General features: G+C 33.1%; 1 protein-coding gene across 3 annotated transcripts; it reads right to left on the bottom strand.

The window, feature by feature from the left end:
- Positions 1–885: 885 nt before the first annotated feature.
- Positions 886–15,563, bottom strand: LOC100646088. 3 transcript variants are annotated; one of them, XM_012319760.3, is made up of 7 exons: positions 14,974–15,563; positions 14,074–14,423; positions 13,706–13,917; positions 13,203–13,522; positions 11,657–11,734; positions 4,919–5,113; positions 886–3,730 (listed from the first exon to the last, which is right to left on the bottom strand). In XM_012319760.3, the coding sequence occupies exons 4-7, from the start codon at positions 13,218–13,220 to the stop codon at positions 1,109–1,111; spliced, it is 2,913 nt and encodes a 970-aa protein (XP_012175150.2). In that variant the 5' UTR covers positions 13,221–13,522; positions 13,706–13,917; positions 14,074–14,423; positions 14,974–15,563; the 3' UTR covers positions 886–1,108. The 3 variants fall into 3 exon arrangements, with proteins under 3 accessions (XP_012175150.2, XP_003403143.2, XP_048269509.1); XM_003403095.4 differs by lacking the exon at positions 13,706–13,917; XM_048413552.1 differs by lacking the exons at positions 14,074–14,423; positions 14,974–15,563 and having other exon boundaries at positions 13,706–14,052.
- Between the last annotated feature and the right edge of the window lie 364 nt (positions 15,564–15,927).

The following is a 15,927-nucleotide window of genomic DNA, read 5'->3' as shown; positions in this document are numbered from 1 at the left end:
TAAAAAAGACATTAGTCACAATTTTGTATTTAATTGAAATGGAATCAATTTATGCGGCTCTGAAACGCAACATAAAAAGATCGAGTACATTATTTTCTATAATTATATTATGTATCAGTCTTTACTACCTAAAGTATAATTTATCCAATAAAAAATCACAATTAAAGAAATTTGTTCTGTTAATCGATATATGAGATATTTTTAAATGATTTCGCATTCATAATAAATATAATACATTCTTCTATATTCTCATATTTACATTGCATTTATAATCGTAAAAGTAATATTTGTAAGTGAATAATAGGTACGATTTAGGGGAAAGCAAAAATTCTTTGCATTTGTTGGATTTAATCTACGTTCGCCACAGTACTCTGAAGGATGGATGACGTTCACTGCTCAGTAACTTTATCGACAGTATATAAATCCCTGTAGGTGGAGATTAAGAATTCACTTACAGCAACCCCTGTTTGTCGTAAAAGGTGACTAAAAGAGGAGAGGGGGAGGATTGTGCAAGGACGTTTAGTAGAAATCCGCACCCCACTATCATATAAATAAATCTCGATACTCATATATCAAAGCTTAAAGAAGACCGTCCGAAAATTGAGTCATGACTAATTATAAAAAATCGACATGGACTGACAAGAAAGTTATCATTCTACCCATGCGTAACATGTTATGAATGTCTTAGACAGAGACAGAGACAATTTACTCATCTCTATCTATCTGTCTCGAATTTTGTTGCTTTCCTACAACTAGTCACGACTCAATTTTTGGACGGTTTTCCCTAGCGAGTGTCGAGACCTGTTTATATGATCATCATATCTCGCATTCCTTTTTCCTTCAGGAAGTAAAATTTTAATTCCAAACAAAAAAGTAACTAGGAAATGAAATTAAGTACTTTAATTATTACAAATCACAGTAAACAATCATAAAGAAATTTGAGGTTACTTCAAAATTTAGAAATTTTATGATCTGCGGTAATAAATGGAATGTTTTAATTACCAAGAATTCCATTAAGCAATTATCACGAATTTAAGGTTATTCCAAAATTCCAAAACCTATGCTCAAAATTTCATTAACAAAAATATAAAATAATGATTTACGCAAATTATTCCACCTTCGTTGCAGTCTGTTCATCATATTGGACCGAAGGTACCATGGGTGGCTTGAACCCGTATTCCATCTTGGACTGCCTGAAGTTTCCAGTGTTACCAATTTCCTGCCTCGTTCTTCTCAACGTTGTCTGAACATCCGGTGCTGAGTACAGAGACTTGGATTGTATTGTAGTGGCAGTTTTCCTTGGTACTGGACCTACGTATTCGTCCTTAACCTTGTCCTTCTCCGACGTCCTTCCATAAGCCACTAAATTACCATTAGTTACTGAATAAGTCATCGAATGAGGATGTTGAACGCTATATGACGCAAATTTTTTCGGCAATGAATGTATCAATGGTTGCCTAGCATGAGGACGATTCAAGGCCAAATACCCTTGTCCATAAAACTGATTTGTTGAATTATAGTAACTTTGCTCATTATCAGTTCCATAAATTGGCTCCACTGGTGTCTGGAAATTCTGCCTTACCGATTGCTGATAATTACCATCAGGCTGAATATTATAAATTGGGGCTGATTTTATATGTTTATTATTCTCCAAGGGATATGGTCTACCTTTCTCGATTTCTATCGAGTACGGTCTAGGTAGGAGCACAGGCTTCTCAACGACCTTCTCCACAGACACTGGTACTGGTACAGATTTCTCTACCACCTTCTCCACCGGAATTGAAACCGGTTGAGAAACCCTAAAGTGAATTGGTAAAGGTATGATGAACCTCTGGATGGCGAACGGTACTTTCTTCTCAATCACCTTCTCCACGTGGACAGGATATGGGATCCGTATCTGCTTCTCTACTACCCTGTCTATCGGTATGTGTACAGGGAACGGTTGGGGAATCGTTATCTGCTTCTCTATCACTTTCTCCACTGGGTATGGCACCTTTTTTTCAATCACATCCACCGTCTGAGGCACATGGATGTTTTTCTCCACGGAATACGGCTGTGACATCGACATCAAGAGCCTCAATTCAGTCGGTGGTTCGCTGGTAACTTTGCTTAGCAGAATCTGAGGAGCTTCTTGAGTCACTTGCAGGTTCTCTAAATTAGTCAAACCTGAAAGACTCTCTATTCCCCTTGATGGTTGTGCAACAGCAGGGGCTGACCCCTTTGGCAACTCATAGTTACTCAATTTAATTTTTGCTTCAGGAATTCCTTGCACTCTAGAGTGTGTTACCTGATCATATTGAACGCTGTCTACTTGCCCCGTAACCCCGAAAATGGGTTTGACCTCTGCTGGACGAGGCAAAACCACGGTCTGATCAACCTGACCACTTCCTGCTGAATAAATAACGTCATTCTCATTCACATTATATTCATAACGACTATGTTCTTGGTTGTGAATACTTTCGTCCAAGATCTCGTTGCTCCTGTATATATTAATTTGACTTTGTCTCTGATCCTTCGATTGACTCCTTCCTGGCTTTCTATAGTCTTCCTGTGCATGCTGCTTTAATAATGGCAGCTGCTGGGAGCTAGGAATGAACTCCACAGGGTAGTGGATCTCCTGAATGGGGGCTGTATGGAATATTTCCACGGATTTTTGGATCTCAACTGACTGAACTGGCGAGTTTGTGGCTATCACCTCAGAAATTTGCTCTTGTTGCGATACCTGATCACTGTCGGAGCTCAAGTTCCTAGAAACTGGGGCGTCGCTTTGAACCAAGCTCTGAGTATCAATCTTGGTAACTTCTGGTGTCTCAGATTTGTCCTGAGGATATAGTTTTGTCAATGTGATTTGGTCATTGACTAAATTTATATCTTGCCCAGCGTTCATCAAGGCGACACCAACCTGCAGAGGATTTAGGATGACAGGCGGTGCCGCCAAATACCCATCTTCTGAAACTTTTGATTTTACTGATTCCGTTACAGTTGTGGTTAGCTTTGAAACCTCGTTTTTATCAGTATAATCAGGTGTGGTAGTGTAGGAGTATTTCTTCTGTCGTGGAAAGTCTGGAACTACTATTGGTCCAGAAAATTTGCCTAAAGAAACTGATGCTATGGGAGCAGAAGTTGATGAAGAAGAATCCTTAATTATGGATGAACTGTTAGCACGATCTCCGTCAGTTTCCTTCTGCTTCAAGGTTCTCTGAGACTCTGTGCTCTTCGTCAGAGAGGAAGGAAGTCGTTCCTTCGAGGACGTATTTAGATTACTGTTTGAAGTATTCAATTTTTTGGATACGTAAGGACGAGCACTCTTTCTATATTGTTTTCTTTGATCCTCGGAAAACGATGAAGCATCGAAAGGTTGTTTTATTCTGAATCGTCTGTGACTCTCGTTACTTCTTGGTCTGGATGAGGATGAGCTGCGTACTCGTTGTCCAAATTCGCCTATACTTTCAATATCTAGATTTTCTTCTGGAATAGATTGATCTATGTCACTGGTGTTACTTTCTTGAGAGAAATATTTGCTAGTTGTGCTTGAATCTTGTAGAACTATTTCTTGAGATGGAATGTATTCCACTGTGACTGTCTCGTTAAATGCATTTTGACTGGTCTTCCCTAATCTCGTATTGGTATCGAGCGATTCCTTTAATATGTCTTCTGAAGAGCTTTTTGCTTTCAAAGGTAGGACATATGGTTGAACTAATTGTTTAGAAAATTGCTGTTGGGATTCATTCTGGAAAGATGTATATTATTATATTATTAAATATGTACAAAGTATATTAAGAATATATACATATGTAAATTGTTATTATTATTTGAAATAATGAAACACTAGGGAATAAATGATCAATGTTAAAGTTGTTATCAATATTATTGATATCATCGAAATTAGAATTTCGATAAAAGTACAAATTTCAGTAAAATCACTAAACATTCAACTCTAAAACCAAGAATACCAAAATAATGAACAAAGGAAATTAAATAAAAAAAAAATTAATCATATCTAGTAGTAAATATAATTTTCCAATATTCAAGTAAGTGTTACAAATAAGTTAGATATTTTTACTGAAAGAACCGGCGTGCATTCACGTGGTGTATGATTGTTTACGCAAAAATAAACGCCAATGCACCTGGACAGCATAATAATCGCTCCTGCAGACGTTTCCTTTTACGCTCGAGAGAAAGCGCATGTCAGAGGATTATTCGAGAATAGAAATGCGCGTGGAACTTGCAATATATATGAATTCCTGATGTTATAAATTATCTATATAAAGAGATGACGGTAACCTCGACTAACGTAATTTTTCACACGTTTTTATTATTCGTTTACACGATTTCAATGACGCAAATATTCGATACGATTAGTCAGCGCTTCATGTAGCATCGAAGGCGAATTATATACTTTCCATCAATCAGGAAGGGAAAGCGAGGAAATCCTTCTATTCCTTTAGTTCGCTTAAAAACTAATCGATTAGTTATAAATATAGTCGTTTAAACCAGTTAGACTATTTTAACACATTAATAAATCAACAAAATTTACTATTTTCACTAACAAATGTGATTAATGCAAGCTTTTGCTTGTAAATAAAGATGAATATTTTTCTGTGTTTTGCTTAAAGTTTAAAATAATAATAGATTAGTCTTTCAAAAATAGTTTTGAAATATAATTCAGGTTTTTATAAATTTTTATATTTCTATGACCATAATTAAAAAGAAAATGAAATTTAAATAAAAATTTGCCCTATCTGCCAGGTATTATAATAATGTATAGATATTTCATATATTTTTGAGAAAAATAAATTTTTAGTGTTACATCTAGCGTCAGGCGATAAAGTCTAATAATATTTCCAAAGTCAAATGATTTTCAGTCGTCCAATTTGTGTAGGATCTTGTATCCAAAAATAAATTAACGTGTACCTACCACTTGATGAATTTCCTCTTTCTCATTATGAAATTTCACAGTCAGCGTTTCTTCCTCTTCTTTAATAGCTTTGGCAATTTCAGAGGAATTGAAGATTCTCTCATGTTGATTTGTAAATTGTTGTTCGATATTTTCAGTTTCTTCTTGTTTCTGGCTATTGAGTAGATCTTGATCATAGGCATGTTCAAAGAGTTTCTATAAATAAAAAAAATGTTATTAATAAATCATCAACCATCAAATGATCTATTAATTGACATTCCAATAATTGATCCTATACTACTACAGTATTATAATTCATAAAGCTGGAAATCCATCGATAATAGAAATTTCTGTAAAATAACGTTTTTAACTGTGTTTAGTTTCTTCCGGTTGGTTTGTTTGATACCATTTTCAAATTCTCCATTGATCGATATTTGAATAATCAATTACTTCATTAATCAACGCTTTATTGTATTGTCATTCAGGATAAACACTTGAAGAAGATAATAAAGAACCTTTTGAAATAATGTTTCCAATAGCGTTCAGATTTTTATGGTTCGTTTTCCTGTTGTTAAAAAAAGAATCACAGAAGGTACCGGTGTTTCAATAAGAGAAGCAATGCTCCGCGTTGTATAGACAGGCTGTACCAGTCATCAAGGCACGAGCCAGTGGGCGAGGCCGAGCGTCTGACCCAATTTGTTCCAAGTAGAAGTAGAAAACAGATCATGAAGAAGCTCTAGAAATGAAACTCACGACTCCCCGAGTGGGCAAACGAGAGTAGAAAATCGTCAAGTGGATGATTTTGGTAAAAATAAATAATAATTGGTGAAACTCAGTCGACTAATTGATAATTAATTCATTTTACTGTTGGTTACTACTTTTTACTGCTAATAGAATGTGTCAAATGATTTCAAAATAAATACTTTCATCAATAAAATTGCTAAATTTGGATGCTTGTGAAATTGATAATTAATTATGATTTTTGGAGTCCTTTGAGTATATTATAAAGGATTCAGAAGAAATAAAAATAAGTTGTCTTTTATAGGCTATGTATCTATCTATAGGAATTCCCTGTAGAATCATTGATAGAAACAAGATTCTATTTTAATAAGTCCAATGTTTCTTTAGAAACTTTTATCAAAAGAACAGAAAGGTACTCAGAGAAAATTACGTAATTCTTTTGAAGAATTCATTTCTCTACTACAAACAGCTTTTTATGGATTGATGGAAAAGCAAAGAAAAAGAAGAAGAAATTTATGAAGAATATATTAAAATATAAAATAAATAAGAAATATTATAATTAAGAATCCTCTAAAGAATTCTTAGAAAACCAAAGGTTCCATTTTCAATAAATCTAATGTGTCTTTAAAACATCGACTCACAGGAAACTATAAGATTTTTTTGAAGAATTAGTGAAACTTTTTGTTTATGTACTATGGACTATCAAAGACAACCATAGGAGGTGCAGATCAGATTAATGGGGATATAAGATACAAATTTTGCTTAAGTAGAATATCATCGAGCAAGAGGAGGTTGAAAATAACGCAGCTGGCCAGGCGAGATGAGAGAAAGGTGGACGTTACGGTACCAACTACCGGTCTCCCTTTCTCCAGTACCATTCGAGCGAGAAGAAAGGCGAAACAGGAAAAGATGCGCGCTGCATTCTTGCAGCTCGCGCAAAAGAAAAACCAGTGAGAGTCGCGCACTGGCTCTGAATCTTATTAAAAGCTAACTATTTTGGCTAGTCTCACATTAGAATGCACCTCCAATAAATTATAGGACCCAGCTTCCTTTTTGTCATCATGTCTCCTTTCTGCACTCTATTACTCATTTATTATCGAATAATCTAAAATATAATATGTAATTGGTTAGTATAGTATTTTTACTTCACTCCTTGTTTGATAAAGTTGGGTAAAATTTTATAATGTTAAACGTTACGATATAGGATGCACTATATACTATACCATATAAAATCGAGCTGGACAGATTTAATTGGCTTGAAATTGAAATTAATGGTTTTTACTCTTCAGATTATATTTTTTCAAATTTTTAAGGTTCTGGACAATGTAGTTAAGAAGTGTAATTAGTAATTACAAATACAATAGTCTAAAGTATAATGCTTGTTAAATAGTAAAAGAATGTTCCCCTGTGATTCTTCCCTAATCACATTTAGAATAAATGTATGATCCACCAAAATTACTAGGATAACCCATATAATATAACAATATTTAACTTGTTCAGAATAGTTGGTATATTCTGATGAATTCTTTAGAGAACTCGTCCGATAATTGCTGGAAATAACCACTGGAGAAATTCGCGACATGGCTTGGGAACTGTTTGAGGTTTTTCCCTCTAAAAGGAGAATCCCCGAATGGAGTCGACAATATCTTCACTTGTTCTGGATCTTTCAGAATATTGGATATAATCAGTGAACGATGTTTTACAAGATGAAATCAGCATCGGTAAAAGAGAAATCACTAGATAAGACAGTAAAGAAAGATTGTCTTCTTATTTGCATGTTTTGTGCTGACTAAAATCATTCTCTCCAGTGAAAAAAGAAAAATGTTTTACTATTCCAACTTATAACTCAGAGAAGATAAATAATAGATTCCCTTTCATTTGGGATTGAGGAATGAGAGGTAAGCATTTTTTAATTAGAGAGGCTGTTATTATGGTGCAGCAACAGGTACAGAATTGTCCTGCACTCTGTAACATTCTTTCAAGACACACGACCGACAAAGGGCAGCACTTTCACATTCTATGGCTCGTTGAAAAAAATGCAGAACTGGTGGAATGGTCAATGTCTTTGTCAAGGTCTCCGTAACTAGTGTATCAGCTTTAAGATCTTTAACTTCTTATGGAAGCTAGTTCTAGTAAAAATTCCTTCAAGAATTTCGTTCCTAGTGGGAAATTTCATTAAAACTTGATTTGCTAGAGAAAAATTAATCATTACATCGTTAATGAAATATTTCTCCAGGAATTGTATCGCTAGGCAAAGAATCATTCAGAATCAATTTATATCCTAGTAAAAAGTTTCTTATAGTTTTCGCTGCCCAGAGGATAATTTCTTTTTAAATTAGACGATTAATAAAAAATGTAATTATGGCGCTACCGATAGAACATTTCTTCAAGAATTAGATCATAGGGAAGAGTTACTTTCTGAGTCGAATGACGACGGAAAGATTACTTTGGACATTAAATCACCAGTGAACAAATTCCTGAAACAAAAAACGGAGTTGTTTAAATTGGAGCAGAGAAGGTGTAAACAAATTTGCAGAAAGATTTGTTACCTCATGTGGGAGGAGGAGAAGAGAAAGAGAAAGGGAACGACCGGGATCGTTTACGTCGAATTTTTGACAGTAGGTGGGTCAACCCTGAACCAGCTTTCATCTGAAAGTGCGTGGAGAAAGTATTCGCAGTTTTTGTATGAGGAAATTCCTTTATGTGTGTGTATATCCTCCAGAATAACCACTATATCGTATTTCTTGTAAATAACTGCTTGTTTACCTTAGAGTCCTAAAATTTTGTAAAACCACTAATTTATATAAGTATCCATCGCGTTTATTAAATACTAACTATACTTTTTAAATTTTCAGAAGAAATAACGAAAATAAAATACTGATATAGAAAAGTGGAAGAGATTTTCTCCGAGATATTACTAAGAATATAGTTTGCATTTCGCTCCGACTGTAATCGATGCAACGATTAATTACGATTTCTAGTAATTAACTAAGTAACGTTCCTTTCCTTATGAATCGGGTTGCGAACCCTAATTACAGGAGATTGCGTTTCACGTCGGGCAGAAGCTACTGCAGGTGACCTACAGAAGAGAAAGTAGAATAACTATGAAATAATGCTGCCCTTATCTCGGAAATTCAGTATATGCCGATAATTCAAAGTATGTACATTCGTGAGTATGAGCGAAATAATCTCTAACAGAAATAGAAATTTCTAGAAAATCTAAATTACGATACGAAGCTTCAATTCTGATAACTATATGAGTACTCTATAAACTATAAAAATTTGAAACATGTAATATCAGAAAATTATAATAATAAAATGATTGTGATTCACAATGCGTGATTCACAGAATATCATTCATGGATCATGCAAATTAAGAATGGAAATTATAACATCGCACGACATTTATAAATAAATAAATACCAGCAGATCGCGATTGATTTATTACAATCTTAACATAAAAATCTGTACAAGCATAAAGGCATATACCTTCTTTAACAAAATTGAAAATAGACTCGACCACTTCATACTTGTTCCTGATAAGCGAACAAGAAACAAGCATTCTAGTCGTTTCTCGAAGCGTGTAATGACACGTTGGTCGCGGGTAAACGTTTCTGGGTAGAAGCACAGGGGGAAAGTGTAAGCTATACTTTGTTAGATGGACTTGTCGGAAGAGAATGAGACGCGAGTGAAATGACCTAGGCAGCATGCGAAGGTTAAGGACGACTTTCACCTAAAACTTGCGGATGAAGGTTAGCTGGAAGGCCATTCGACTGGACAACCAATAAGCAAACAAATAAAGACTATTTGAAATGTTGCTAAGATGAAATCTATAAGACTTAAATATTTCTATTTGTCCACAAGACTATTTTGTTCTTTCCATTAAAAATAGCAAATCATTATTTTGTACATACGATTTAAAATGCAATGGTACAAGCGAAACGTAGGTGAAATAATGGTTACGTGCAAATTATATTTAAAAAATAAAGTGAGGTTAGGCATGTACCGCTACCCTTGTTTGACGATGTTTTATCTATAATTATCGAGTATTAGCTCGTGCTTGATCAACTCGTAATTCTGAAACTCTTTATGTAGAGCAATTTGTTCAATTCTGTCTAGCGAATCAATCTAAATTTGGTTCCCGTCCCATTCGAAGTAATCCCCTGCTGCATCAATTGACTTACAAAATTCATTTGAGGTACAAGAAAGTTAACCTGATCGTTATATCATTGCAGTAAGGGATTATTTTGAAGGAGACAGAAACCAAATTTAGATTGGTTTATCAATAAATTTTGTATAAACTCAAAGATTAATTCTGTTCGATATAAATTTTAGAAAGATACATAAATGTACATATACACGATACATACGATACACACGATACAAATGATACATAATGTATAATAAGAAATATCGAGCGATTCTGTACATGAAAATTAATTGAAAAAGCCACCAAGATACATAGTTGTAGAAGTATGTGCAAGGCGTCGTCGAGACAGTACACGAAGTAGCACTCGAATGACGCCCGCAAGTAGATCGAGGTTAAAGATTTCTATGCCCGAAGGTTAAGGATGTCCCCGGATAGTGTCTATTGGTCCGCGGGGGTTACACGTGAAAGGTTCTTCTTCTGATTTACGTAAGGCAACGAAACTTGTTCTGTATTGTTTGTCCCGCGTCGAAAGTAACTTCCGCTCTGAGTTGGGTTCACTGTTGCATTCTCAAGGACATGCGAATAGAGCTCCTCCGACTTGTGGTTTGATTAAGAACCTTAGGTTAGGTTATGGAAACAGTACTAATTGATTGCGAGGATGATATATATATATTAATAACAAACAATGCTAACTTCCTTTTGTAGCAACCATTGTGCTTTTCTTCTGTCTAATAGTTTCCTGAATTTATAGAATTTGAATTAGGTTATGGAAATATTAGTAATAGATTCTCTGAAAGGTATATTTATAGTCCTCTACGTTGAAAGATATTACAGAGAGGCTAGTAGAAACACATATATTTTCTTTGCTTAATAGCTTCGTCAATTTATGGAACTTGATTTAGGTTAAGAAAACACTAATAGTGAATTTTTTAAAAGATACTTAATAATCTTTATTTTCTTCGATAAAAAATATAAAGAATTTAATATAAGATTAGTGTATCTTTCGTTTGCTTAAGTAAAGAATATATAGTGATAAAAAAAAATTGACTTTTTAAAAAATACCCAGAAAACCCTGAACCAATCTTTGCTATAATCCTCAAGATAATTAATATATCTAATGATCCTTTATCACCTTTCAACCAATTATTCTACTTGTGAATACCGATATTCATAAAATGAAATTGTTCGCAATTGTTTCCTTATGATCAATGTGATGTCATAAAATCGATCACTGGTTCATCAAAATACTATTAGAGGGAATGATATGCTATACATTAACGTCATAGCAAAGCGACAGGAAGTCAAAACTTTCTAATCAACGTGGAAAGACAAGGATTATTAAAGGGGGATGGAAAATAAGTGGTTTGGTGAATTCCTCGAAGCAGACGTGCTAATACGACCTCGACACAACGTTTCTCCGCTATACCGATTGAGATTTCTCTCTTGGATTGCATATAGCTGTTATCTAATCTGAACTTTTTTATTAGTCAGAAGAATCCCGCTTTCTTGTAACAAATATCATTAATTTAATGGAAATTCGCAATAAATAACGAAAAAGATTATTTAAAATGACTAAAAATTATATATACTATCATTATAGTAGAAATATTAAAAGGAAATTTATCTAATAATTTCCTTTTAGTTAATGTCCTTTGGTTTAAAAGTTAAAAGATATACATAGAAAAATTGTGTGGCAGATTTAGAAAAGAGAGAAATATAGAAATCTTCACCAACTAATTTGGAAGTTTAGAAGAGTGGAATGCAAATGGATCTGCAAACAGTAATCGGAGCTGGGAAAATGAAATCACTTGAGAAAAGATTTGCAAATCGTCGGCGTATTATGATACAGGAAAGTTCTTCGCGTTTACCTTTTCGTTGCTCCAGTTTCCATGGGAATCGGATTCCAATGTCGCTGTCACGGTTGTTATCCATATAACCGCAGCCACCTGTAAGAAGAAACAATTTGTTTCATCAATTTCTTCTTTCTCCTCTGCTACATTCACAATAAAAGTATACTACTACTATACTAAAACTAAAAAAGGATACAATAATATAAAAATAAATACTAATGAGTAGATTAGGGGTTTTTGTGGAAACTCGTATTTTTATAAACCTAATTAAATACATAGGGACTATTATACCTATGCGATATAATACTTTGGATATTTTAAATTTCATCCGAATATATAAAACTCCGCAATCTACCAATAAGTAATGATAATACAAGAGAATCGGCAAGGTAATAAAAGTATAATAAACTTTATACTCTTAAATCATAGAGACTTATCCTTTTTTATTTTAATAAGGAAAAAAAAAGATAAAATACTAGAAATGGAGAATTTGCAAAGCATTAAATATATAGAATTTTGCAACCATTAAATTCTATTTCTCCCCATACTTCCATAAAATATAAGCAAAATTATAGTCAGCCAATTTCCTGTTTCCATTAAATTCATCGATTTCGCACTTAATGGCAAAGATTATCATAATCATCAGCGTTTTCTGGGCTTCCTGATGTCGAGCAATATTTTTACTAGACACAAAAATAATTAGTTTTTAATTATTTAATGAAGATGGCTTTGTCATTGGGAAGAATTGTGTCAGTCACAATACATAACGTGAAGATAATATTACTTCTCTGGTAACAATGATAAAAATATTTATATGTATTCTATATATAACTTATTAACATAGTAAACACGTTAGTATCGTTATTTCAAGTTTACTTTCGATTCTTCATTGAAGATTTAATTACTTTCTAAGTGTTGCACATACATTAACTATAAATAGTTCTAGTTAACTATAAATAGTCGTAATGGGTTTAAAAATTTCATGAGCAGATATTAAATCAAATTTCTGAATAAATAAGAAAACATTCACTCGGGAACTTAACTAATTGTATTGTAAAAAGTCTTATTTTTATTTGTTTTTCAATAACAAAATTCATGAAATTTACTTAAAATAATTTGCAATAAGTTACGAGGAAATGTTAAATTAAATTTGCGAATATAGAAACTTTTTAAATAAATAACATAAGTATATAAATATTAAATTTCTTAATTTTAATTTTCATTAACAAGTTCCGATTATACTGTACCATCTGTGTTCTTACAATTTTACTATAGTCCTTTTCCAAAATTCACTCAGCAATTTTACTAAATAGCATTTTATCTTCAAACAAATTTTCAAAGTTGAAAATGTTAATTGAAACACACGTAGAGAGAATAGAAGTTCATAAATGCTCGATCTTTTAATTTTAACTTCCATTTAAAAATTCTCACTCTGTTATACTATTTGTATTTTCGCAATTTTTATGATTTCTTCGATATTCGTTCGGCATTCTTGCTAAAAATATATTCGCTATCTTTTACACAAGAGAAATCAAAAGAGTTAAATGAAAAAAGTGACACTTACGAAATAAAGGAGATTCATGTCTTTTGTGTGTCGATTAGCGAGTCGTTGAACAGTAGTTCCTGCGCGTACTGCCCTCCCTAGACTTCCAGGATGTTCTTCTCTATTCTCTTATACGGCTGCCAATCCTCTGGAACCTCGATCCGATGCACGCACTCCGGAAAGAAATAGTGTACTACTTCGCCCCGACGCGATACACTTGACTTAACTGGTAGCTCCAGTTATCCCCACGCATCAAAGGAGTTCGAAGAGAGCTACGGTCACCTTTAAAGATCTCTTGACCAGCATCGGATACACACACTGGTCGACATCGATATTCCGTTCTGTAGAACACGATTTAACCAGGAAATAAAATAAAAATGGTTATTACTGTTATTACTAAACTGCAGATTTTTATGCAAACTCATATTTTTATGAACATAACCGAGCGAATGAAATTTAAATAGAAACTTGTTTCATCTACCAGATATCATAATAAATTATTAAACTCCATTTTGGATATTTACATATTACACGCATTCCGTGCATTTTTACGCCCCTAAATTTCCCATAAATGTATAAAGATCCACAGTTTAATTACTACGCTCTGCGACGAAATATTAGGACAATCTTGAATTTTTAAAGATGATGATGTGTACGAAGATCGTATGCATAGGTGTACAAAGAACGTCCTTCTTTTCGTAACTTGCGAAAAAGCGGCAACTGTTCAAGTTATCTTCTAGAAATGATATTTGTTTATGTGAAAAACAGGCAGGATAAATTGGTAGGACATGCTTAATATATGGGACAAATGATTCACAAGAAAGCACAGGAACAAATTTAAACATTTGTAATCTACTTGTTAAATACGGTCAAATAAAATATGATTACATACCGTATAGTCACTTGAAATGTCGTTATTCGGATGATGGTATGCGACTGCTTTACAAGACTACCGTCAGAGGTAGAAATGTCTCATATGTAACTACATTTAATTTTGTTGGCGATTCGCGCGCGAAATGCTGTGGAGGGAGGAAAAATTATCGAATGAAAGGTCGAGAAAGTGACATTGATGGAACCAGCAAATTCCTCGTGATTCTGCGATTTTCCTTTCTTCTTGTTACCAGTTATGATTGCAATTAATAGCCGAGTTCTTGACCAAGCGTTAAAAACACACAGAAGAAACGGAAAGTTTGCCATTCTCTCGTTGCACTGAACTCACTACATTATTCTTGTGAAAATATTCTAAAAATAAAATAACAAATTATTAAATGAAAAAATCTGGAAACTCTTTGAAAACATTTAAAATTCAAAGTATAGTAAGTGTATTTGTAAATTCTCTATCAATTATAGTAATATAAATTAAATTATAACTACTAGTATATAATAGTTAGTAATTATACTAACTACTAAATTATATTAACTAGAAATGAAACATTTCGCAATACAAGTAGCTGAATTTACGAATAAAAGACCCTACCAACATATATTTTATATACATAACCTAGCAATGAAATTTTGTAACATTTTATTTCCATAAAAATAACCTTTCTATAGAATGTACTAATATATGTATAATTTGTATCTAATCCTAACTGAAAACAAACATAATAGTCACATGAAATGATTGGACTAAATTAACGGAGCATATCTTGCAAGGGAACCGAGCTGGAATAAATTTTTTCTTTTTTTTTTTTAACAGTTTCGCCCAACGACGTATGATACTTTTTTCTACAGTTTATCACTGAGTAGGCAATAAATAGTCTTGCCTTAGTTATTCGATTCCACTGCTTACTTTCGACTACCTTTCACCAGTTCGTGTGTATTCCTATTCGTCTCGTTAAAACAAACAGAAACTGCGTTCAGTAGCATTCATCGTCAATATACACTTTCAACATCTTTACGAAACTTATAATACAAAAGAGAATAGAGAGAATAGGATTCTGAGAGAGAGAATAATAAAATGTTATAATTTGATCTTTCCCCGTTGATGTTTGAAAAATTACATAACGAATTTTTTGTATACCAGTTATAACAGTAAAATGTACTATTATGAGATAAGATCAACATAGAACTAGTTCTGACATTGTGTTGCATGTATATTAATTGGTGCTCCTAAAACTAGAATCGAATTTCAAATTCGATCGGTACTCATCATTAACATATTTTATAAATCGAACTATAATTTTGTGATACATTACTTTTGTGATACTTATAGTACCATCAGTAAACTACAATCTACTTAATTACAATCGTTCGATTTTAGGTAATTAAAAATTGCAGATTTCCGAGTTTAAATTCGTGTTCACTAATTCATAGTTTTTAAAATTATGAAGTATCATCCTTAACGATCTAAATATACATCCTTTTTTTCCCCTTTTTCCCTCTTTATATTGCTGCTTAACGTATCCTGTATCTTACCTTATTGGTAATGCAGACCCCTATAGAAATTACTATTCCTCTGAGCATTATTAGACTAATCAATTCTAATAAATCGCTAATAAAATAATGAAAGTAAACAACAAATTACTATTATTATCAATATAAAATATAATGAAATTTTTAATTCATAATCGACTGTTATCCTTATCGATTATTAACTTTAGGGCAGTTAGATCTTAACCACCGAAATTTCAACATTACCGATAGTGTAGATCTCTTCAAAAAGAGAAAAATTATATCAAATTTATACTATTCTATTCCTTTTTCTAGCATCGTCCTTAAAAATATTATTCCAAATAAATTAAAT

Source organism: Bombus terrestris, chromosome 16 (assembly GCF_910591885.1).
Source record: "Bombus terrestris chromosome 16, iyBomTerr1.2, whole genome shotgun sequence".
In the NCBI taxonomy this organism is placed as follows: Eukaryota; Metazoa; Arthropoda; class Insecta; order Hymenoptera; family Apidae; genus Bombus; species Bombus terrestris.
The sequence above is the reverse complement of the archived record's forward strand: the minus strand, read 5'-3'. Positions and strand labels throughout refer to the sequence as shown.

Bases quoted from the DNA above. Each gene is read 5' to 3' on its own strand.
- LOC100646088 (XM_012319760.3), bottom strand. The intron at 5,114-11,656 runs GTAAACGCGAAG...TTTTATTTATAG, and splicing joins GAAACTGGAGCAACGAAAAG to AAACTCTTTGAACATGCCTA. The intron at 3,731-4,918 runs GTAGGTACACGT...ACATCTTTCCAG, and splicing joins AAGAGGAAATTCATCAAGTG to AATGAATCCCAACAGCAATT.